Consider the following 24,994-nt stretch of genomic DNA (forward strand, 5'->3'; position numbering starts at 1 on the left):
ACATACAAGAAAGGCTGTTGCAGTCAATGTGTAACCTTCTAGGAGTTAGAAGAGGGACTGCTGGCCTCCCTGGCCCTCTGACACTGGGAGGAACACCTTGAGGTGGTTGACTGCCATGAGATGTGCAGCACATGACATACCTGAGGAGGCCAGAGGTTGCCAAGGGAGGAGTTTGCAGTGGCTACTGCAATACTCCTGTGGCTGCATTTCAGGGTAAAATTCAGCACAGCTGGGCTGCATATGGGGCTGGGACACTTGCTGGTTGCAGCACAGCTGGAGACTAGCACTGCCCTGATGTTCCTCTCAGGGGAAGACAACATGGCCATCCTGACTAGGTCCACTTGATATAAGTGGTTAGTAATTAACTGTTGATTACACAAAATTGTACTTTTAGGCTACCATGTTGTCTTTCAGAAGAACATCAGGTGGCAGTTTAATGAACCTAGCCTCAGAAGACATGATTTTCCTAGTACTCTGATTTGTGAGATCTGAGCAGGATTTGTGAGATCTGAAGGGAATCAGGACCTTTTTATGGGGAGAACCTATAACAATCTGTTATTTCAGAGGATTAGAGTGTAATTAAAGTTGTCTGATGACTTGTCAGTCATTAGCATTGGTACTTGTTTCGACTTGAGGTAACCTCTTGATGAAAACGCACAACTATTTTCAAGTTAAATACCCACAAATCTTCTCATTTTACAAACTTCTTTGTTGTACATTCAGTTTTATGTTCTAGGCTCTGCCATATGGCTCATACTGCCATTTGAAAATGTTGACAAAGACATGATTATTAGTTCAAAATTATCTGTATATGCAGTAATTGTCTAGAATGTGTTGGGATGAAGTTGGGAAAATGGGCTTTTTTATATATAAGATAGTAGTGTGCTCCAGAAAAAAATGTTCAACCTATGGTCAAATCCGAATTGAAGCAGTTTGTCCTTTTAAGTAAGGACATGCATATGATGAAGTGGCAATCAGTCAGCTGTACATTGAGGATTAGCGTTAGCGACAGGAGCAGAAAAACCATGATAGCAGGCACTTGCTGAATGTTACTATTACAAGTCTAGAGCACAAGTCTTACTAAAAGGGGCTGAGGGAACTGGGGTTGTGTAGTCTGGTGGAGACTCAGGGAGCTGCTGAGTGGGTGTTTTCTTTCTCTGATGTGGTGACAAAGGCTGGGAGTGATTCCCTGGAACTGTCTCTGGGAGGACCTCTGGTGAAGCAGGAGGCAGCCTGAGCTTCAGAAAAGCAGGGAAACAGGTAAGCAGGTCTTTCGGTGTGGTGGCTTTGTGGATTGCACGGGGCTGGAAGGCACCATGACAACATGGAAACTAATTTTTCACTGGTCTAGCAGTGATAGGACAAAGGGGGAGATGGTTTTAAACTAAAAGAGGGGAGATTTAGACTAGATGTTAGGTGGAAATTTAGGTTAGATGTTAGGGCAGTGAGGTGCTGGCACAGCCACCCAGAAAAGCCGTGCGCTCGAGGCCAGGTTGGATGGGGCCCTGGGCAGCCTGACCCAGTGGGTGGCAGCCCAGGGTTGGGGCTGGGGTCGGGGCTGGCTGGGCTTTGAGGTCCCTTTTAACTCAAAGTGTCCTGTAAGCCTACGACGGAACCTCTGTGAGCTGCAGGGGTCTACTCAGGGACCACCAGAAAGTTAAAGCGAGTATCTAAGGGGCCCGACCGCCCACTGGACGAGGGGCACCACGCTCCTGTCCCGGAGCCGGCCACCCTCAAGCCGGGCGCTGCGTCTTTAAAGGCCGGGGCCGGGGCCGGGCTGCCTCCCTCCTCCCTTCTCCCCCCACCCCCAGGCCCGGCGGTGCGGGGCGCCGGGAGGAGGCGCCTGCCGCTAACAAAAGTCGGCGATCGGCGGCTGTGCCTGGAGTCCCTGCCCGGCAACAAGTGGCTGGAGGGGGCTGCCCGAGCTGCGAGGAGGGAGGGAAGAAGGACGAAAGGAGGAAGAAGAAGGAAAGGAGAAGCCCCCGTGCTGCGTGGCGGGTTCCGTGGATTACAACTGGGGCAGGGAAGGCGCTTTCGCCTCGAGATGGTGGGCGGCGGGGAGCGGCGGTGAGCATGAAGGCGGCAGGATGGGTGCCAGCAACGGCAAGCAGTACGGCAGCGAGGGTGAGCGAAGGGAAGGGGGGTCCTGGAGTCGGGAGCAGCCGCGGCTCGTGGGGGGGACCCCGCCGCGTCGCCTGTCGCCTTGCTTCCCGCCTCCTCCCGCGATGCGAGTCGCGATAGCGCCGGAGTTATCGCGATTGGGTTGCGATCGTGAGGCTTTGTGAGGCTTCCCAATCCCGGGGTTCCTATATCGTGCGGTATGCTGTATGACTGCTTCCTGTCTGAACAGAAAAAAAAAAAGGAGAGGAGAAAAATCCGCTCCGGGAAGCGGGTGGGGGAGAGTTAATGTTCTCCAGCTGTTACCCATAGGTCCCGCTCCTGCCATTTCACTCCGGCAGAACTGAGAGCGGTGCGGTTGTCGGTCCCTGGGAGCTGAGCTCGGAGCTTCCTCGGGTGCCTCCCAACGGGGAGATCTGCCTTGCCCCGGGATGGGTCGGGCTGGCGTTTTATCGCGCCCGGTCTCTCGCGCGTGCTATTGTCCAGGAGTTTGCGCGTGATGCCGGGAGTAGGGCTGCGGCTATGGGCCCGCAGCAATGCTTGGGGAGTGGGAGCTGACGGGGGATACGAGGGCGAGCAGCAGCGAGCGAGTGGTGTGCTTGGGCTGGTTAGCCCCTCTGCTCTGGTTGGAGTAGGTTCAGCTTCTGGGACGGCAGCTGCTTGTGGCACTGACCGTTGCATCGCTTGGAAATAGAGTGCTGGAACAACAGCAACGAAGAGCAAAGCTGTGGCCAATAGTTTGGTCTTTCGGTTCAGGTCACTTGTTCCGTGCGTTGCTGGTGTGCTCTAGGTCTGGATTTCCTGGGAGCTTCTGTGTGGCATCACATACTGTGGAAATGTAGTGAGGCTCTTGATCTCTGCTTTCTCTCTGGGTGATGGAGAAGGAGAATAGATCTAGATATGACAAAAGGAAGCCTTTGTGATCAGGTACTCTGTTCCCATTTGGGGCTTTGTGTGCCTTTGGCAACTGGACTATTTAATTGCTGTAGAAAGCCAGTTTTAACACCCTGTGACCGTGCTCCCAGTGAAATAGTGCCACCATCCCTCTCTGAGGAAGTACACCCTGCCATGCTGTGCCCTGAGAGCAACCTGTGTCTCTAAGTTTAAGTCAGTAGAGTGAAAATTGTAGTTAGGCATGTAACTTTCAGCTTTGTGTGCTTTGTAGGCTAACATTGTGCTGCAGCATGTGCTGCTCGAGGGATGAAGGGAGGCATCTCAGTTTAGTCAAACTTCTTCAGCGCTGTCATCGAGTTCACTGCTCACTGATACCTGAACTGGGATTTCAGGAAGAAAATTGAAAATTACCTTTAAAACTTCTCTTGCTTTACATGATATTTCCTTACCTCTTGCAAGTCTGTAGAAAATCAGGAAATTGTCTGCTTCAGCTACTTGTCTCTTCACCTTCAATACTGCAACTTGTTTCAGAGTCTGAACAAATAATTCCTGGCACCTCTGAGTACATCTGTTTTCCACAAACTTCATTCTGAAACAGGATAAAACCTAGTCTTAACCCATCTTAAACGTCAATGGAATTGCTTCTCTGAAAAGTGCATGAAGTTATGACCGCAACTCTCCTATTCAAAGGAAAAGAAATATAGCATATCAAATCTTGTTTACAGGAGTTCACCTGGCTTTAGAAGTAAATCAGTGGATGCCGTTTATTTTGCTAGTCATCACTTGGTCTTTTGGAATGCTTCCTTATGGGGATTGCCTTATGTGAGCTTGTTTCTCTAGAAAAATTGTGGAGTTTGAGATTTCTGGCTTATCGTAGTGTGTGGTAGATTCTGAGTGATGTGTTAAAGCTCAGAGCTGGTCTTTCTGAGCCTGCTCCAGCAGTCAGGTCTGAGCAGCATGACGGAAGCTTGCAGGTTACTGGAGCAAGAAATCCATTTGAGCATGGAGCAGTTCTTCTGAGGCTTGCACTGATGTGGTGGAAGCATGGGGTTAGTTGCCTTCCCAAGAGCGCTTATTGTTGTCCTTTGCTTTCTTGCCCTCAGGGTAAATCCTTCACCATTCTGTCACTGACATAATCCTTTGCTTGATTTGTAAGGAGAGGCGTTCCTAGGTCCTAACCCGAGAATGGAAGGAGCAGCCGGTTGTTGCTGAAGCATTAAAAGTCAAGGTTTTTTTTTTTTTTTTGTTCAAGGATCTCTGTTTAAAATACATTTCTGAGGAGGGCTGCAGCTGAATAAATAAGGCATGATTCCTGGCCTGGAGATGAGGAGGCTGGAGGGAAGTGTATCCCCCTCAATGTAATGCTGAGCTGATCAGACACCTAGACCTGCTGTGTGCAGCCAATGGTGAGGGAGAGAGAGATGGAACGGCAGCTAGGGCAAGGAGGTGGATGCCCTGAGTCAGCAGCATTGCTGACAAGCTGACTTGTTTTTCTTAGTGGATTTGCACGTGTAACTTCAGAAGGCTTAAGTGGAAACTCTTTGGGAATAACTTTAACCCAATTCTGGTTTTAAAGTCCTTATCCAAACTTCTTTTGGAGCACTTGCTGTTCACAAACCACAGAGGGGTAATTCCCATGCAGGTCTTTGTGTGCTGACGTGAACGTTGGAGTGGAAGCCTTGACACATCACGGAGGTGGGCTGTGACACATCACAAAGCATGGGCAGCACAGTTCATGGAGGTGGCTTTTGGTGCTAGTGCAGCATGGGCTGGTGTGGGCAGCTGCAGCTCTCCTGGAACTGCATTGTTAGCTGGCATAAAGCACCACAGTGAAAGAGGACCATCTATGTTCGCATCAGAGGAGGTTGTTCTCTTAAATCCTTCCATTCAGGGGAGGGAAAATGTTCCCAGTCTACTTTACAGACCCAGTACTTGTATCCTTTCTGTTGGAGTTGCTGCTGAGCACTGCTTGTGAACTGTGCTGCCTTTGGCTTTCAAACCAGATCTCTATGTGGAGCTGGTGAGGTTTTGGACTCATGAGACATTGTATGAAGAAATCTTTCCCCAAAACCCCGTAGTTAAGGGCCTATAGGCCTGATTTACTTCCATGTAATGTGTTTGTACATTGACTTCACAAGCAATGCTTATGTCAGGTCTGAACAGCAGTACAGCATGGTGGTCTTCTGCTAGAGAAACTTTATTAGTGATGAGGAAGGCTTTTATTTAAAGAGTTAATTTATAGCACTTTATCAACTTTTACCAGTGGTTTATATTGGTTTTTAGAACCTGAAGTGCATCACAGAATATTTTAATGAAGGTAAGGGAACACAAATAGTGGTAGAACTATTTTATTGAATTATTGAATGATGAAATTGTGACTCCTGTTCTGAGGTGTCTTCTTTGTACACTGCCTCATCAGTAGCTGGAGAAGTTTTTGAGCCCAGGGTTTTTCTTCCACCCTGTGAAGCTTGTAGAATGAAGAGCCTCATAAGGTTAGGTACAAGAGTCTCTCAGGCTGTGCGGTTTATTCCAACTTTGTTTTCATGTCTGAGTTGAGTTTGTGTTATTTTTTTGTGTAAATTTCCAGAACTTGTGCTCTGACAGTGGCCAACAGTTGCTAACCGAAAGTGACTGTTGTAAACTCTGGTGAGGGAAGGCTTTTCTTATGCAACTTACAACTAAGGAATGCAAAAGGATTGTGTTTGTGTGTTTATGCAGTTTGTCTCCAAACGGCAGATTTTCTCTAAGCTGTGTGCTTGTGATACTTTTTGGTATTCAGCTAACACGTTGTGGGGGAGGGGAGGGGCCTACATGTTTTCAAGTCAAAGTTGCTGCTCCAAAAATGTCTTCAGAGTACTTAGTTTTCTGGCATTTTCCATCCTTGGAATACTTCTGGGTTCCTCACTTCTGCTGACAATTCCTAACTAGGAATTGGTTTGGTTCTTTGTGGGTTTTGTTTGTGTTAGGGAAGTGACTGGAAGAAGGCAGTGGATGACATCTAAAAGCCAAAGTAATCAAGTAGTTTAGTTCTGCTGTTCGTTTTGTAATCAGCCATTTCTGTATTCTTTAATAAATTAGGGCAACTTCAATTCAGGAATAAAAACCCTTCAGAAGTACAAAAAAGTTGGTGGATTGTCAGTAGAAGTTTGGCTTTCTTAATAGAGATGAAACATGCAACCTTTTCTGGAAATATAGGTGTACAGTGTGTGACTGGATGGATGTTGTTGCTTTGCGTTTAGGTTGAATCCTGTGGTATTGCTGTAGTTGACCTCAGAGAAAAGCTTAGTTGGGTCTGATTATGTTCTTCACATCAGCTTCAAATCTACCTGTGTCTCTTTTAGCATAGGCATTACATTAAGAATGGCTTTCTGAGACTTCAATGGGGGAGCTGAAGAAAAGAGATGCTATCAACTTCATGTTGAATGCTATAGACCCTCGAAGTAGAATGACAGTTAGTTGTCATTCATTGTACCCATATCTGCTTGCCATTGTGCTGTCTGCCTCTGAGGATGTCTGGTTACTGAGAAGTTGGTAGAGACTGTGGCTCTTCTTCTCAAGGAATTTGTAATGTCTGTGTGTTGACCAAAGGAAAGGTTTCACCTCCAGTAAACTAAAGCAGTGTTCAACCACGATGATCAAACAGATGCTTTGAAATATCTTATGTAGAGAGGCATGAAGTGCTCTTGTCACAGAGACCGAATTGTAGGAAGGTCATTAATATGCACTTTTCAAATGTTGCCTTGGAGGAAGTCTTGAGTCTGCTGAGCTTGGCTGGGTGTAGAAGACAAAGGCTTCAGCCTGGTACTGGCAGCCAAACTTCACAAGTTGTTTCTTAGTGAAATATATCTCATCACCCTGCATACTTTGTAACTTCTGCCTTAAATAAGTAAATGGGGGGGGGGGGGGGGGAAGAGGTGGGAGGAAACTTGCTGGTTATCTTTTTTCCATGTGCATTTCTTCTACTCCACAAAACTGAAATCAGCTGTAAGAGTGTGTTTCCCTACAACTTGGGGCTTAGCACACCAGTCTCTTTTTGAACTAGGTAATTATTGCAGCAATCAGCATGGTACTGGGAATCTTCTTCCTTCCTGTGCTCAACAGGACTTTTCACAATTCATGTGTGAAAATGCTTAACATAGCATTTAGAAACTAGAAGGGTAGTGACCTTTGAACTGAGGAGTCATGTGGTTAGACTTGTTGTCATATCCCTGCTGTAGTAGTGTTCATGTTAGTGAATTACTTAACCTGGAGCTTTGTATTGCAAAGCATTAAGGGCATACTGGGGTAGTAAATCCTTCTGAAGAACCTTTGCAGAGTAAAGGGAGAAGCAGGAAGCTCTCTTTCATGCTCGTGTTTTGAATCAGGAAATTCCTGTCTACAATACATAAATTTGTCATATCAGCATCTTAAATCACGTGACTCTTTTTCTCAGATTTGTGTACGAATGCGTATAACAGCAGGAGGAATGGTATATTGGAGTATTCTGAAAAAGTACTAACTTGGAGGAAGGATTTTTAATAATCTTTTTCAATGAATGTATTCTAAAACTTTTTTCCTTAATTTGTTTCTATAAGCACACTAATGAAATTTGCAGGAAGTGCTATGAAAGTAGCAGTTAAAAGCTCATACGTCTTGCTTTAAGAAACAAAAGATGGCAGGAGAAGCTGGAAATGTTGGAATAATATCAGTGGTAGCTCATCAGCAAGAGATTTCAATCCTCTTGATCACGGATTGAACAGACTGATATGACAGTGACAGGAAGATTTGGATCTAGTTATCACAGTGATAATCTTGTATGACTGCTTGTACTGTGAGGAAGTAGACTGTCTATTTAAAGCTCTGGTGCTACTATGTTACCAGAGAGCACACAATCCTTCAGGTGCGTGTGACTGGTTGGGTTAGAGGGGTTTAGACTTTTTTCTTAAATTATGTTTAAAAAAAAAAAAAGCCAGAACATTAATTGGACTAAGTATTTCAATTAAATCCCATCCTTGCAAGGCAGCCAGGCTGTTGTGGGAGTTGATGAACAGACAGTGTGTCTATTTGGGGTTTACTTACATTGCTCATGAGCTCTTATGAAATGTTGTTTTCTCACTGCACAATGATGGCAGTACTTGGTCTAAGAAGATGCGGTTGGAGTGTATGACAAAAGACAACAGCTGTTCACCAACAGAAGTACTGCACAGGACTACCTTTCTACAGCACCTAGTAAAACACATTTCTGTTCTCCATTTTCCATTTGCCTTTTCTCTGACAGTTTATAAAAAAATTTCTTGTGGCATCAGCCTAACTTTCTATTTGACTAAAATGATGGAAACAATAAGCTATTGCTGAAATATGCGGTGAAAATTGTTGATGTTATACTACTACGACTCATGCTTTTAGAATTTTTGGAACCTTTGGATTTATTGAGAGGTATAAATAAAAGCCTCAGAGCAGTGGGATTTCAATTCCAGTTAGCAATGCTAGCATTAAGCTGAAACTAACAATATGCTTTTGTATGTCAAGAAGATCTAGTAGTTGACCTCCCTCCTTGAGTTCATGTTTGATTGTACTCTTTTGTAGCCAACAAGCTTGAGGGCCCTCATCTGTTTTTTAGCAGGGCTTGATATCATAGGTGCTCTTGCTGCTGCATGTTTTGTTGAAGAGTTGCTTTCTTATTCTGGAACACTGGACTGCCAGTGGAGATCAGCGCAGGCAGTAACATTACACTGATGTTTTCCAATCAACTCCTGGCTGTATCTTGATGTATGCTTTAAAGTCTGAAGTACACAGATAACATCTCTGAAGATGTCCAGTTCAACTCTGGCTCAAAGCACAGCCAGCTAGAGCAGGCTGCTCAGGACCATGTCCAGACAGATTTTAAGTGTGTCCAAAGGATAGAGTTGTTACAGTGTCTATGTGGCAGCCTGTCCTACTGCTCAGTCACCCTTTATAGGAGGGGGGGCAGGATTACAACAATGGAAGTGCTTGTTGTTCAGTTTATGCTCATTTTGTTGTTTCCTGACTATTGCTGAGAAGATCTTGCTTCAGTCTTTGTTACTTAGGAAAGTCCCGTCTGCCCCCTGAACTTTCTTTTCTCCTTGTGAAGAGGTCCAGGCTCTCTCTCCTTTTCCTCATATGAAGAGATTGGCACATCCAGCATCTTTTTGATTCCTTTCTGGACTTTCCCCTAGTATGTCCATCTCTTTTCTGTACTGAGATCCTGACCTGGACCCAATACTCCAGGCATGGTCTCATTGGTGCTGAACAGAAGAGTAGGATCACCTCTCTCATCCTGCTGGTAGTGTGTTTTTCCTTTCTGAAGACAGAGGTGAGTGTTTGCTTTCATCCAATACTCAAGAACTACTCCCAATTGTTCTGACCTTTCCAAGGTAACTGAGTCACCTTGTCATGACACTGGCCGGTTACATCAGTGCTAAGAGGTGCATCTAGTCAGGTCTCATGGGTTTATTTCTGATCCCATTCAAGTGTTCCCCAACTCCATCCTGTTCTGCTGGCTGCTCACACGTACAGAAGGTGCTACCAAGCTTTCAGGAGCAGAGTTCAACTGCATCAAGAACTGACAAGTGCTAAGGCTGTCTTTAAGTAGCTGATTATTTCTAAAAGTGCTTTATAAACTTGTCTACAGCTGGTTTAGAGATTATCAGCAGCTTGTATTTTTTATTCTATACCTTACAGTAGAGTAGTAACATAAAAGTCTTCTTTTTCACAGTTGAAAGAAACTCACTCTTCAGATTGACACTGCTTTCCTTGAGGTGAACAAAGTAGAAAGGTCTTCCTGAGACTTCTGCTGGTCTAATCTGGTTCTGTTGGTTTTTGGTTGTCTCTGACAGTGTGAATGGCCTTTGCTTTTAGGAAAAGCTTCCTACTAAGTTTTGTCTGTCCCAGAAGGGAGAGCTATCCCAGGAACACATATTTTGCTATTCTAGAAAATGGAGATTGTTGCTTTAATTAGTAAGTTATTTTAGGCTTAGTCATGGTAGGAAATAATTTCTGTAGCTCTTAAGTTGATGTTGCTATGACTGCATCAGTTCTTGGTAGAAGTAGTCTTTTTTTTTTTTTACTAGAGATTTACTTCTTTCTACATATTCTAGAAATGAATTTAAAAAAGTAGAATCTTAAATCTCCCTTTTAAATTATGTTGATAGATGTGGGTTGGTATTCAGATGTAGAAGAATTTCATTTAAAATTAAAGTTGTACAAAACACAAAGGAGCATCTTCTGTGTTTTGGTATATGATACTACTTGATGTTGGTATTAAAACTAAAATGTTAATTCCAAAATGCTGTCTTTATATTTAATTCACCTCTTGGTATTATCAATTCCATGAGCATTTCTCTGGTATAGGAGGGGAGGTGACTTTCCAAAGATGAAAGGCTGCACATCCTATGCCGTGATAAACTCCATGAAAGCTTTTAGGATCAGAACTATACGCTGTCTGAATTAAAATGTTCAGACATGAAAAATGTCACCCTTGAATATTTTTCCAGACCATTTTTCTTTAAATTTATATGTATGGAGTACACAGCACAGTCTGATAGGAAGTTTTCATTGGCGTTCCTTAAGCAAAACAGTCTACCTGTGCATATGTCTTTGTTTCTTTTAGGAAACTATTGCTATTTATTCCTTGGTGACTGTACCTTTTGTTGCACTATTTAGTTGTCTTTATGGGGAAATATGAATGCTTGTTGTGAATATTTTGTCTCTTGCCAGGAACTGCTGGAACAAAGGTAAATGTGAAACTTCCTTTCCCTCAAACAATTACTAATCGTTCCCACTTTGACTCTGGTTTCAAGTGGCTGCGTGCAAGAGCTTTTTTCCTCATAACTGAGAAGTTATTCAACTGTGAATGGGCTCACAGCTTATCAAAAAGTAAGGCAGGAACTGGGAGTAAGCGGAAGGGTTAGTTTCTGCTCGGTTGTCCAGGAATTTATTGATTTGAAGCATTGTGTTTTAATTAAGGGCTTTGGTGGTGATGTCATTTGCTTCTCACCGTAGGATGTCAAACTGTATTTCTGTCTCCAGCAGCTGAACTAAAAATGACTGTTCAGTATCTTAAAATTGTACATGTTTCTCTAGTTCTGGGTCAACAAACATGGTGGAATTAAAGCACATAGTTGCCTACCTGTTCTGAGCTTGGGAGAAAAGGTTGGAGGAACAAATTGGACAGAAGTGAGCATTGCAGACTTGCTCCTTTCTGGGTTTCCTGCTTTCATTTTGCAGACTTCATTTTCTATAGAAAATTCACGCCTTTCTTTGGGTAATGTCTCCTGCTTTTCCCGTCCAACTGCCCCGTCCTTCACTGAAGTGTAGGGTTTCTTAATTAAGTCCCTACATGAGCAGCAACATTCCTGGAAAGTGAAGTTCAGCTTCCACAGGATTAGCTTCTAAACCAGAACAAGTCTGGTCAGACACAGGAGCCTTTAAGGCAGGAGTGCTGGCAGTTAGTGGCTATGTGGTTTGTCTGTTTGTGCCTTTCAAGAACTGATTAATCCTATCCATGCCTTTCTCACTTTTCTTCCTAAATCAGATATCAGCACTTGGATGAAAGGAATGTGGTAGGTAGGACATAGAGCCTGGTCTTTTTGTGAATCATATTATTAATTGGCATGTTTCTGAGGATTGCCATCCATGGTTTTGAGTGACTGTGGGAGGAAATGTAAGACAAATTGTGAAGGATTCTGAAAATTTAGAAGGCATTCTGGAGCCAAGACCAGGTTTTTAACTGTGCACTTGAAGAGAAGAAAATCCTTACAGCATTCTTGCTTTAACCCTGTAATTGCTGGCTTATAGCTAGCAAGTGGAGTGTCGAATGAGTTCTACTGGTTCTAGAGATTTTGTATAAGTCTCCCTTTGATGTTAGTTGAAAAAATCCTATATGTACCAAGGTCTGTTAGTGGTGGTGCTTCTCCCTTGAAGAACCCCTAAGTCTTCTGAATTGTTCCCCAGAACAAACATTTTGGACAAGCTGGGTGAAGTTTTTCATCTGATGTGCTAGATTATTTCAGTGGGCAGTGTTTTTCACAAGAGTTCAAAAGCAAGAAGAGCTGCTATATCTTTATTGCCCTCATTGGTTTGGATTCATGTTGCCAATAAATATTGCTGATAATTAAGTAGAGTTGTAGGGAGTAATCTTTAGTTGGCAATGACTGGATGTCAGAACTAAGAGTAACAAAACTGTTCCAGCTTTCTCTCCTCTTCTTTATGAGCAGTAGATACTCTTAAATTCTTTCTAAGATGAACTTGGATGCTCTTCCTCAGCATTTAAAGCATTCTAACAGTATACCATTAATTCAATTTGAAGATTGCTTGGAAAATTTTGTTGTAGGCTTGACAGTAGGAGGTTTTGAGGAAAAAGTTCAATATAATCTCAAGTGCAGCCAAGAGCTGTAAGACAGGGTATGTATAGATGGAAATGTCCGATTTTTTTTTTTCCTAGACTACCTTTGTTGGATGAAATCTTAAATAAACAAAAGCACTGCTTGACTGACTGCATTAAAGACAGTAGGTCAGACTGTTTTACTAGGCAATTATCTAGTGAAATGACTACTTTTAGAATGTATCTGGATGATAGAAAATGGTTAAAGTTGAGCAAATGACAACAAATGATCTCTGCTGTAACAACATCAAAACAGTTTGCTTCAGTTTGAAGAGAGACCTTTTCTCATGGTGTGTCTGAGCCTATCATCTCTCAAACAAGAGTGACTGCTTTTTTCAGTTGGATGCTCTTTCAGATGAGGACTTAGCTTCATCTTGGAATAAAAAAAAGTTATGAAAAGATTAAAAATAAATAAACCCCTACCTTAACATGCTATCCTGAGTTTAGGTTTTGAGTTAGCCTACTAGACAGTTCAAGTCTTATCTTAATAAGAGAACTATAATGAGAGTGGTACCTCTTGTGCTTCTGCAAAGCAGTATGGAAGGGGATAGAATTAACAACAAAATTATACAGAAAAGTAACTTTAAAATTTCAGATCCTGTAAGGTCAGTGTACACATTAAGGATATTACTCATACATGGCATATTCTGTTGTTGATATTCTGTCCTTTTAGTTTAACAGTGTAGTACTCAAAAGAAATTGCATTCACATCTTGCTGCTTCTTGGTGTACATGCTAAGTTAATGAAACTTGTAAAATTGGAAGCTGTGGACATTCCAGTAAGAACCCTCAAAGCAGTTTTCAATCTGGTTCCAGTAAAAAAAGGCTTTGAAGAGTTAAGGCTGACATTATGATTTTCAGTATTTTATGATTAGCTTTGACTTTTGTGATCTGAAATAGGCTTGTTTTTTGTAATACTACATTTGAATAATAGAACTGTATTATCAGTTTTCACTATTAAAATATGATAATATCCTGATAGGGACAGTCAAGCATACCAAGTTGCCTCCTTAAGTGGGGGGTCAGGAAAAGCCCAGCACAAGTGATATGAGAAGTGGAATGTGTTAAGTAGGCTGGAATCCAGATTCGCAGTATTTTCTTGGGACTATCTAACCCAACACCAGTTACACAGGAAAGTCATTAAATTCTGGCTATCTTCTGAAATGCATCAGCTGAGTCTTATTAAATCCAGTTGCCAGCAGACTAGAAATCAACTAATTGCATTTTTCATAAACAGTTTACCAAACGTTTTCATAGCTGCTGCAGAGAAGGAAAGGAAAATATATGCCATATGTCTTTTGTCATAGGTCATGTTTTAACCTGAAGGCTTGGGTTTCACGTAGGTGTTCGTCCCTTCATCAGTGGGTTTTGGCTTTTTTTTTCTTAAAAACAAGATCTTGATTCTACCCTGCCCCAAGAGGGATTAAAAATTTTTAAGAATACCTTAATTAAAAGGAGAATGTGACTAATATTTTAATAACTAGACAATACTAATACTTATGTTCTGTGTTAATGTATATTAATGCAGTGCATTGAATACACCCAGTGAAGCATGACAGCCCTAGTCTATTTATGTAGGGCTATCCTTTTTGGAGAGTTAAGGGTTAAAATTAATTCACTGATGTAATGTGCTCCTTGTTTGCTGTCCTGTGGTGGAGATGATGACACTAGATTTAATAAGCTGAGCATTCCCCTGGGACTTCCCAGTGGGGTACTCTACGGTAATGGAGACAAGGAAACTATAGGCAGTGGTGGAGTAACTCCTAGAATTGAGCTGTTCAGCTGTAGCTTTCATAAATATAAATGTGTTGCTTGCCTCCAGTTGCTGAAGCAGTAACTTTCATCTTCCCTTCTCCCTGAACGTAGAAAGAGTTAGAGTAGATAAGTATTATCTTTCCTGTTTGGTTGTAGTCCAAGAGACCTCAAGAATCTGGCACGTGAGGCAGTCAGTCCTGAAGTGTTTTTAGCTAAGTTGGAAAGAGTTTCATCAGTTTGAGAGGTAAATGAGCTTTTTGCAGTTTTTTTTTTCTACTACTTTGTCACTTATGTGAAGATTTGTTTTGAAGTAAAAATGGGTTTATCACTTGATAGCACAGTTAATCTGATTCTTTTGTGAAATCTGACAACAGTTCTTCATAGTTCAGTGGCTGCCTGCAAGGTAAATAAAACCTTGGCTGTGGTCTTACTTGGTGATGGTTGGTTGACTGCAACTGCTGCTTGACTGTGCAGCTCAGGTGGTGCTTTTCTGTACTGGTGGAGTTTAGACAACATGAATGTTTAACATACTGAGGTAGTACCCCTCAGTTGCACTTCCAAACTGCCCAGAGTGAATTGCAAAGTGGATAAGATGCTGTTCTCTCCTTGCTTATAGCATAGTTGTGCCTTCAGGGGAGCGTAAGGATTTATCTTCTGCTGCGTAGTTTTAGGAGTAGTGTGGGAGAGTGGGCACTGTAAGTGCTGGTGTTTTGAAAATGTTTCTTGGGATCCAGACAAAAAGTCATGTCTGGAATATTTCAGTTTATTGTCTGTGAGAGGCACAGGAAATAAGAAAGGCCAACTAAACTATAGCAGCCAAAGGAAAATCAGGAGTCACAGAACTGGGCCTTGCTGCCCACTGTCTCTATTCACATTTCTCATAAATCTGGTAACAGAATTAGGTGATGGAACTAGATGAAGGCTCCTCCACTTTGGAGATGAGGGGGAAATGAAGCTAGAGAAGGCAGAAGTTGAGCCAAATTATCAGGTAGAAAAGGGAGAAACCCCTTCCCCTCAAGTCTTCCAACTCTTCAGGTGAGTTCTCATTGAGCTCCAAAGCTACAGGCAGGTCTACAGGCAGGGTTTTCTTTTGCTTTCACTTAAAGTTCTTCATTTTTCTACTGTGAATCAGAGCTAAAAGTGATAGTGGAGGATGCTAAGGACTGATGTGCATCTTAGTGTGAGGAAATATGTGTAAATCTCCAGATCTGGCAAAATTTCAGTTACTTGGTGGAGATAACGACTTGCCAGGTTTGCTAAGTTTTCTTGCCTCAAGGCAAAGTCATTTGTATTTTCTGACTTCTGTTTTCTTGCAGCTGAAACTATTCAGTCTTTAGGTTAAACAGAAGCATGCAAAAAAAATTTTTTTTAAATTTAAATCTGGGCATCTGGCCATAATAAACAGACTAGAGTTGCTGCTTCTTTGAACATTTAATGACAATAAAATAAATTGTTACAGAGTACCCCATGCCTCATTTGTAGCAAAGTACCACTTATCTCGGTGTTGTGTGCACATGTGTAATGTATAAATGCCATTTAGATTTGAACGCCTCTATTTTTGATGCTAACCTCAAATGGTGGTTGGTTCCTTGGGATTCATTAGCATGCTTTCTGCTAACCCAGAACATGTACTTGACCTGTGAAAGTGTGTTGCTGCTGTGGGGACTACTTGCCTTCTGTAGCATGTAGGATTTTGAGTACTAGTCCTTCAGAGCAGTCCAGTTTTTTATCAGCTTTCATCAGGGAGTGATTCAGTGCGTTCTTGTTTTTTTTTTTCCCTCTTTCTTGGAGTTAAATTCTTTGCTTCTGAATCCCAAGAGATGTTGAGTATTGATTGTTCAAGTGATGCTTATCTCTCTCAAGGATGAGAGCCCAGGGTTCTCTCACAAGCTGTGTCCATTGATTAGTGATTGTAATTGAATAATATGGGTAAGACTGCAAAGATGCTTTTGGAAATACCTTCGCACAGACCTTGAGAATACAAGTACTGTCTGAGATAAGGGGTCCTTGGAGCCCAAAGTTCCATCCTCCACTGCAGGTCTAAGTGGGTTCTGAAGAAAATCAGGAGACAAACCCAGCATTACCTCTGCTGCTAGAGTTTCAAGTATCTTCATGAAGGGTTATTTGTAAGAATCTGTTAGTTGGGAGCTTTTATGCAGGGATATGACTGTAAGATGGAGTAGAAATGTGAGAAATACTCATATGCTTTCTCATGTTAGTTCTTAATTGCTCCTTATTTGCATGAGGGTTAGGGTTATTGCAGTACAGCTGAAGCATTTTAGAAGTAAAATGTTGCAATTGTTTTTTGTTTCAAAATAAAATCCTATGAATTGAGGCCACATGTCTTGTACAGTTATTTAAAAATGTTTGTTTCTGACACCTTGTGGTTGAGCCTCAGAGCAACACCAATAGGAAAAATTTCATTAGCCAGGGAGAGCCAATTTCTCCTTGCTGTGTAATGATGCTTTTCTGGCTCTGCTTTAAAAGTGCAGCCATGTTGTCTGACAGTGTATTAACCTTGCTGTCTAAACTGTTCCTCTCCTTTTGAGATAAGATAATTAAATGAAGCTTCATGAATTTGTGTTGAACTATAAAAGACCTTTCTAGGGTTCTGGAAATTCAGTTTTGTCGTGTGTGTAGGGCATCACATGTATAGTTCGTTGGATTTATGGACCATAAGAAATAAAGCTGCTTTTTCTCAAGGCTTTTATTTTTCCTGCATAAGCATTTTTATTGTTCATCTGTTTTCAATAGCTCTCAATAAGGGATGGGTTTTATAAAACATTTTTACAGTAAAACTATTGAAGCGTATCGTTACTTGGGTTCATCTTACCCTGAAAAAGCTTTTCCTTAAATACTTTACTTATATTACATGGGACTGCTGTATCTTCTAGCCACGACTTGAGCTTGATGGGACCAACTGGGACAGCTTTCACTGAGAGTGACTGTCAGCACCTCTAAGCCCCTGTGTGTGTACATAAGAAACACTTGTTCTTATGGGCATCTCTGCTCTGCTTGGAAAAAGCATGACAACCTTTAAAGTAGAACTGAGAGCTAATCTACCAGATGACTTGATCAGCTAGTTCTACATGGAGGTTTTAGGTCTAGTTTGGCTTGTACTTGGAAAAAGACATTTCTGGTTATAGCACGTAATAGTTTCCTCAGATCTGGTGAAGTGTCCTTGGAGGCTCCTTATATTACTAGTACAGTTATCTAATCTGAGATCCTTACCTGTGTAAAAGCTTTGCGTGGGAAGAAATGTTTGTTGCTAATGGATGTTACTATTTCAGCTAAAGATTGTTACGTTCATCTGGCCTGTGAATTTCAAATAACTTGTGCAGAAATCCTTTATGGACTTGAGCCTATTCCAGAGGTTTAAGAGGTATAGGAATGCTGGTCCTAAGTTTCCTCTTTGGTAAGGACAGAAGACAGGCAAATGACACCTTTACTATCTGTGATTATTGGCTGAATCCTACAAAAAGAGTATTTTGTAGCTTGATAACAGCTCTGTCTCAAAGCTGTTTAACTTGCATGTCTTTCTGTTTGTAATTATGTGAACTTGCTTAGGTTTGCTTTTTGTAAATACTTGTTTCTGTATAGTGAGCACTTCCTTCAGCATGAGAATAAAAAGCAATTTTGAAATGTTTTACCATCACAAGGTAGGATAGTCTGTAACTAAATAAATGCCTGATGGTAATGGCTGAACTTTTTCTGTGGGTTATATTTCTCTTCAGGTCTGGTAGTGTCTGTTGCTTTCTCCTGGACTGTACTTCTTAAAAGAAGAGTGCCAAGTACTCTAAATGCCTTAAGGTACTTTACTAAAAGCTGAACACTCCCAGCAACTGCTGCTCTTCTCTGAGGAATACTCCTGTTACTGGCCCATTTGCCCGTGTTTTGCGTCTCCTGGCAGGACCAGCTTCTGGAAGCTGGATGTCAGATACGTGCAGGCATTTCAACATGGCTCTGCTTCCACTCAGGGTAGTTAGTGCTAATACTTAAGATTACAAAGAGTGACTGGGGTTTGGAAACCCTAACTGCTCTGTTCCTCCACATGTTTGGTCAGCAAAATGGCTTTGACAGGTGAGCTAAACTTGGGTGAGCCCACTTCAGGGAAATTTGTCCTGCAGTGCTGTAGATAAAGAGGGAATTGAGTCCTGAGAAATTGTTTTGACTGGAGTGTGCTGATTTTTAGGCATAATGTTGGTCTTGTAATTCTGAAAATAAAGAAGCAATGCAACTGTGAGTGCTGCTCCGAAAGTAATGCCTCCTATTTTATTATGTTGCTCCATGGCATCAGAGACAGATAGCTGAATCAGCAAGGTTGGAAAGGACCTCTACAATAATCCAGTTAAACCATCCACCTGTCACTAATATTTCCCAAAGACTGTCGCTCAGAACAACGTCTAAATGTTTCTTGAACATCTCCAGGGTTAGTGATTCCATCTTCTCCCTGAGCAGCCTGTTCCAGTGCCTGACTGCTCTCTTGGAGAATTATTTTCTAATATCCTACCAGAATCTCCCCTGGTGCAACTTGAGGCCATTCCCTCTAGTCTTATTGCTAGTTACATGTGAGAAATAGCTGATGCCCACCTCACCAGATCCTCCCTTCATGTAATTGTAGAGTGCAGTAACGTCACCCCTGAGCTTCCTCTTATCCAGACTAAACAGTCCCAGCTTCCTCAGCCACTCCTCATAAGACCCCTGCTCCAGAACCCTCAGCAGCTTCATTGCCCTTCTTTGAACATGCTCCAGGGCCTTGATGTCTTCCTTGTAGATGCTGATGGTATGGCAGTATATGTTGAACCTTCCTACTGATATTCCAATTATGTTTTGTTGCTGCATGACAGATGGCAGCAAAGGGACATCCTGAGTGGTGACTAGCATGGAAATATGTTTGAAGCAAAGGTGTGTCATTGAATTCCTTCCTATGGAAAAATAGGCACCCACTGACGTCTAGTGAATGTTCATGGAGACTGAAGAGTAGTGAGCATAGTGAGGCAGTGGTGTTTCAGCAGTGGTGACAGTGGGTCACATCTACTGGTGCAGATTTTCATGAGCATGATATTTTTTGCTGGTAAAAATGCATAGCTAATGATGGTGACTCTATTGCAAAAGTGTTTTGTAGCTGAGAATCTGCTCTATCAAAGTAGTGTTACGTTCTTTGCATCAGTCCTAGTTCCCATGGAAATAAAGTAGGTGGCATTACTTTTGGAGCAACCTACTTATTAGTTAAATGTCAGATTTTTATTGTAAGCTGGGATGTTGTCATGGCTTGCCATTCATTGATTCGTTTAAAAGAAATAAATGAAAGCCACTATGGAAACTGTTAAGTGATTTTAAAAAGTGGTAGTGAGATGTGCTTCTCACTTTGTGTACAGATCAAAAATAGTTAGACGTATGGGAAATGACAATCTAATTAGCTATAAGTACTCTGACTGTGGATATGTCATTATATGGGAACTATCGTGGCCTGAACCACTGATTGATCAGCTCAGGCAAGCACTGAGTCAGCTGTGGGAGCACAGGTGAAGATAATTCACCTCTGTGACCAGAAGGGATGGAGTCTTACTCCACCTCTCCTAGACGTCATTTAAGGGCTGACCACCACTAGGGAAGGATTGCTTGTTGGAAATCCCTCATTTGTGAAGTTTCCCCATGAGCCTTGATCTTTGAAGGCAGGTGAGCATTTTCCTTATTATCAGTTGTCTCTTTGCCATCTGGATAATCTTTCTAAATTACACCATCTATCTTGACTGACAGTACCATTTGGTATTATTCATATTTTTTCCACCCTACAATCATCGTAAATTTTTCCAGGTAGACATTTAGGCTTTCTTCCTTCAGGTGATCAAGGTAAATATCTTGTTTGTTTTTCACAGTTAACAATATAAAATCTGTCCTATTTTCTGCTTTCTTATGCCTTCCATTACAGAGTTTATGGGCTGAGGCTTGCTATTGTCATGAGTTAGTTTGTATTCTCATCTAGATCCTGTCTAGGCTGCTTTAATGCCTCTGCATTTGAGCTAGCAGCAGTCCATAATAAGCCCTGAATATAAATTGATTTTATTCCCAGTGATTTTCTTGTTAAATTGCATAATTGATGAAAGCATCAGATGTTGATTAATAATTATGGTTGCTCTTCTTCTGATCTTCAGGCAAAATCATATTGAAAGGATGGTGATAAGGGTAACCACACAGGACCCAACTACTTACATATAAGACAGAGCTCTAGCCTGTTAGTGATTTTTTTTCTGAAGCAGGTCTGCTAAGCAGTCAGAATAGATGTAGGAGTCCTTAGTGTTCATTGCAACAGCTTTCATATGTGCATGAGTGTCCTCTCAGCTTTTAATGCAAGTGGGGTTGCAGATCTTACAAAGAATATGCAGATAGTAGTATTACATATATAACTTATTCAATAATTGACATGTAGTAAAAGAGGTATGAATTAGAAAGGGCTGGTTAGAAGTCACTTTGCCACTTTAATGAAGTTATTGGAACTTTTGACTTGAAAGAGATATGAGACTATATTACTTTTATGTTAAAAATAAATCTTAATAGCTTGCGGATGGCTAGATTTATTTTTGTGGAGTATTTCAGTGTTTTTAAATATCTGACTCTGTAGAGTTAAAATTACAATACATACAAACTTAGAATCTGATACATCATATGGAATTAAATGTGAGCTTTTTTTTGCTACTTTATGCTATAGAAATCCAACCTTAGCATCAGAACAGTTTACAGTACTTTACTGCAGTTATTGTATACAAGAGGAGAAACTTTTAAAAGGTTTCTGATTCTTGCAAGTTTTCATCTGAACATGCGGAGCATTCTTAAAGACAGTGTGACCTCATATCTTTCCTGTAAATTACATTGTCTGGAAACGGCTTTATTTAAAGAGTTTTGCTGGCCAAACTGACTGACCTTTTCATGTGTGTGGAGCCCTACAGTATTTGTACACCCCAACCAAATGTTCCAGAAAATGTAGGTTAGACTTGAAACAAATAGCTGTAACGTTATGGAAATTGAGCTATTTTAGTTATGAATGTTACTGCTCTTTTTGATTTTTTTTTTTTTGGTAGGTGCTCATTTTTCTGTGTTTAGATGTGCAAGTATGAATCTCAGGAGTTGAAGGTGATTTTTATAGTTAGACTATAGCTCATCACAGTGAGCTCTCCCTTGCCCTTGTGCTCTTGGTGACTGTATTCTACTCCTTCACTCCTTCCACCCACCCCCCATTTATTTATTTATTTATTTGGAGGGATGGTGACAAGAATAGTGTGGTGGAGTTTAGCTGCCCCATGGAGGTGAAACTACCATGCTCGTTAATGCTCACTTCAGGAAAGTAGCATATCTTCCAAAAGCATACCTTTTCCACTAGTCAGAACTTGCAGGGTCACTACAGGTCTTTGCTGCCTCATCTCCTCCTCTACTACCAGCAGTCCTTGCAAACCTGGTTCCTGAGAAGCAGTATTATTTGCCAAAATTGCAAAAGCTACTGCTGTGATAGATTGAATCTACTCAAGTAGAAAGGCTTTGCTATAGGCAAGACAAGGACCTAAAGAAATAAAATTCATGCTCAGTTCATCAGTGTAACTCCTCAGCCCTTTTTCTCAAGATCCTTCTTACCTGGGATGTAATTCTCTGTTGCAGAGGGCTGATGGTTTATTTGCTATATGAAGCTCTGCAGCAGCATTTTGCCGACAGCTTCTCAAGTTGAGAAGCCAGTGGTAGTGACTTTAGTGGAGAAGGGAGAGATGAAATGCCGATGGGAAATAAGATTGAGATAGAAAGGATGAAAATTGGGATAAACTAATTCTTCTCTTGTTGAAACATAAGGCAGTTGACTACATGCACTTCATTAGACTTACTCATCTAGTTTTAATTAAATCCTCTGATACAACTTCCTGTTGGGGAGGAGGATTGAAATGAAACTTGTCTGAGTGAACAAAAACTTGGCTGATGTGAAGAGTATAGTAACTTGTTTTCAAGAGGGAGTCACCACAATGAGGATGTTACCAATGATGTTCCCTCAGAGATCTGTCTTGAGTAATATTTTCATTATTGACTTTGAACTAATGAACTCTAGCAATATGTGAATAACAATGGGAAGTGTTCTCACTGCAACAGGACTATACTATGCTACAGAAACAAAACACTGTGGAGCAGAATTTGTGGCATGAATTCAGTGGTGCAAGAAGCTGAGTGATGAATGGAGAGGGAACAGCCCAATAAAATCTATAATGGGTATCTTGCTGATGGAAAGCAGCTAAGGAGAGGGATCACAAGTGTTTCTTGTGAACTATCCATGGAATGTCAGTATGGTTATAGCTGGAGGCAGGGGAAAGGCTACTGTACCTCAGGGAAAGCATTTCTCAATTAAAAAAATTATATATTTTAAGAGACTGTGTAAAAAATAATATTTAGAGGGCCTGAATTGAAGTGTTGATATAAGCCAGAACAACTGCAGGAGAATGCAGTGCTTGGAGAAAGTGGGAACTCTACCTCCCATTTAGACCTAGACCTCTTAAGACTGTGTTGTGTTTTGGATGGTGAAAATAGAAATGGATCTTGTTTCCTGGAGGCAGAATGAAGGTGTGTGTGGATGTCTACTCTGTACTTCTGAGGAGTCATCAATGGCTCCTCTATGAAAATGTAGGGGGATATAAATCAGTAATGGAGAAATAGACTGAAAGTAGAAGTTGCCATGCTTTACTTGAATTAATTGTATTTAAAAATTAACTTCTGTTACCAGAGACAAGGATGCCAAGCAAGAGGTCAGCTGTTCTGATGGTACTGACCTTCCTGTTATCTTGGGAGAAAGTAATTACCTGAATAAAAAAGCCAAGGAAATTCTAACATTTGTTTGTTATTTCATTGTTTTCCTATTGGGCCTTAGATTTGTACAGAGATTCAGTGGCACAGCTACTCTGCACACCTTTTATCCCATGAGAAGGAAACCTGTAAGCGTATAAGCAACTTTTTCCCAGTACTAGAAGTACAGACCTCACTTGAGTGAAGTCCTGTTCGCAGACTGTCCTGAGTTGGAAGGGTCCTTAAATCCCAGCTTCACACAGCACCACCCAGGATCCAAACCATGTATCTTGAAAGCACTGTCCAAACACTCCTTGACCTCCTGTGCTTGCGGCTGTGCCCACTACTCTGGGCAGCACGATCCATGCCCGCAGCCGTGTGGTGCAGACCCTGTCCCTAACCCCCAGCTGCCCCTCCCCTGACACAGCTCCGTGCTGTTCCCTCGGGCCCTGTTGCTGTCATACAGAGCAGAGCTCAGTGCTGCCCCTCCGCTGCATGAGGGTTCCCCTCAGCAGCTCTGCGCAAACCAGGGGACCTCAACCATTCCTTGCATGCCTTGTCCTCTAGACTCTTCACAGCTTCATAACCCTTCTTTGTACCCTCAGGTTGTCCTTTGTTTGAGATGCCTAAAACTGCATGCAATACTTGAAGTTGGTTCTCAAACATGCACTAGTATGGCCTACAGCCACAGTTTAGCTTTGTAAGCATAACATTTGCAGGAAAAATGAATACAGCAAGTAAAGAAATATTTGTCATATTTCACTGTGACCACACTGTTTTCCTGTACTAATTCTGAATTCTGGTGACACAGCTGTTTTTACTTGGAAATATGATTTCTCCTGTTTGTTGAAGATGTTAGCAGCTTTGGTACTCCTGGTTACAATGACCCCTTGTAGCCTGACTTAGGCACCTAGTTGCGTGAATTGTTACGATCCTGGTATAGCAGGGCTACTCCCACAGTTTGTACTATGCCAATTGGAGAGAGCAGTGAAGAGGCACATTATTAGCTCTTTGCGTCTCTTGGTCTGCCTTACTGTGGGCTTTGCTTCAAAAAATAACTACTTAATTAAATGTCAGGACTGTTGCCAAATTCCAGCATGAGGAAACTGAAGCATTCTCCGCAGGCACGCTGACTGAGCAGACAGTTGATGAGAAACCTGATGCGTCCTGGGGATTGTGCTCTCCAGAGGATGCTCTTCCACTTCAGAGACTGGAAAGAGATGAACTGATGAGGGGAGCAGATGAGTTCTTCTGCAGCACTGACAACTCGTCAGTGAGCTGAATCTCTTCCTCCTGTCTTAGCAGGAAGAGCAGTAAGTAGCTATTTGCAAGAATGCAGCTCAGTTGTCTGTCAGTTGGAGATATTTCTGCAGTTTTTTTTACAATGCTGCCACAACATCCAGTCTAGTTTAGTGCACTGTATCAGTGCAGACTTGTTAGATGAAGAGAGTGACATGACCACCTACTTCATCCCTTGATTTTTACAGCTGTTTTTAGGAGGAATAAATCATTATGGAAGATAATGTGTATCATGACCCTGCATTCCTTTGCAGGGATCCTGTTATATGTCACTTGGCAGTTTGTTTTACGCCCTGTGGGGTGGGTACTTGATCAGCTTGCAGAGAAGTTTTAATTCTCTGCTGTTCTTTTCAGCAAAAAATGAGATTAACTGCTTGCTCTTATCAGCAAAAGAAGGAAGCTTTTCTTGGTCTCTTCCAGAATTAAAATCGTGGTTGAATTATTTGCTTCTACTGGGATAAATTTCCACCCCTCTGGAGCCTATTGCTGTGAATGTATCAGGTACAGAAGGACAAGCAAAAAATTACTGTTCAATACTAAATGACTTGTGAGATATTCACTTGGCTACTGGCAGACTGTTCAAGTTGAGGAGAGTTTCAGTAGAGAGACTCAATGCTACAATGCTTTGCAGATATTGCAGAAGCTTGAAGGGCGTCTTGAGAGAGTGACCGGTCTGTGAGTGTCAGTAGGGTGTGGCACTGTCAGTAGACAAATGTGTGGCACTGAAGGCTGAGGA

At 41.8% G+C, this 24,994-nt stretch overlaps 1 protein-coding gene across 1 annotated transcript in view; it reads left to right on the forward strand.

The window, feature by feature from the left end:
* The first annotated feature begins 1,841 nt into the window (after window positions 1-1,841).
* FBXL7 (F-box and leucine rich repeat protein 7) overlaps window positions 1,842-24,994 on the forward strand; it is a 160,848-nt gene continuing 137,695 nt past the window's right edge. The window contains exon 1 of the mRNA XM_065752449.1: window positions 1,842-2,124. Coding sequence (XP_065608521.1) covers window positions 2,088-2,124 — 37 coding nt within the window. The 5' untranslated portion in view covers window positions 1,842-2,087. The remainder of the gene's footprint in view (window positions 2,125-24,994) is intronic.

This window comes from Cyrtonyx montezumae, unplaced genomic scaffold (genome assembly GCF_038088225.1).
Source record: "Cyrtonyx montezumae isolate F1298 unplaced genomic scaffold, pur_monq_1.0 scaffold_8, whole genome shotgun sequence".
NCBI lineage: Eukaryota > Metazoa > Chordata > Aves > Galliformes > Odontophoridae > Cyrtonyx > Cyrtonyx montezumae.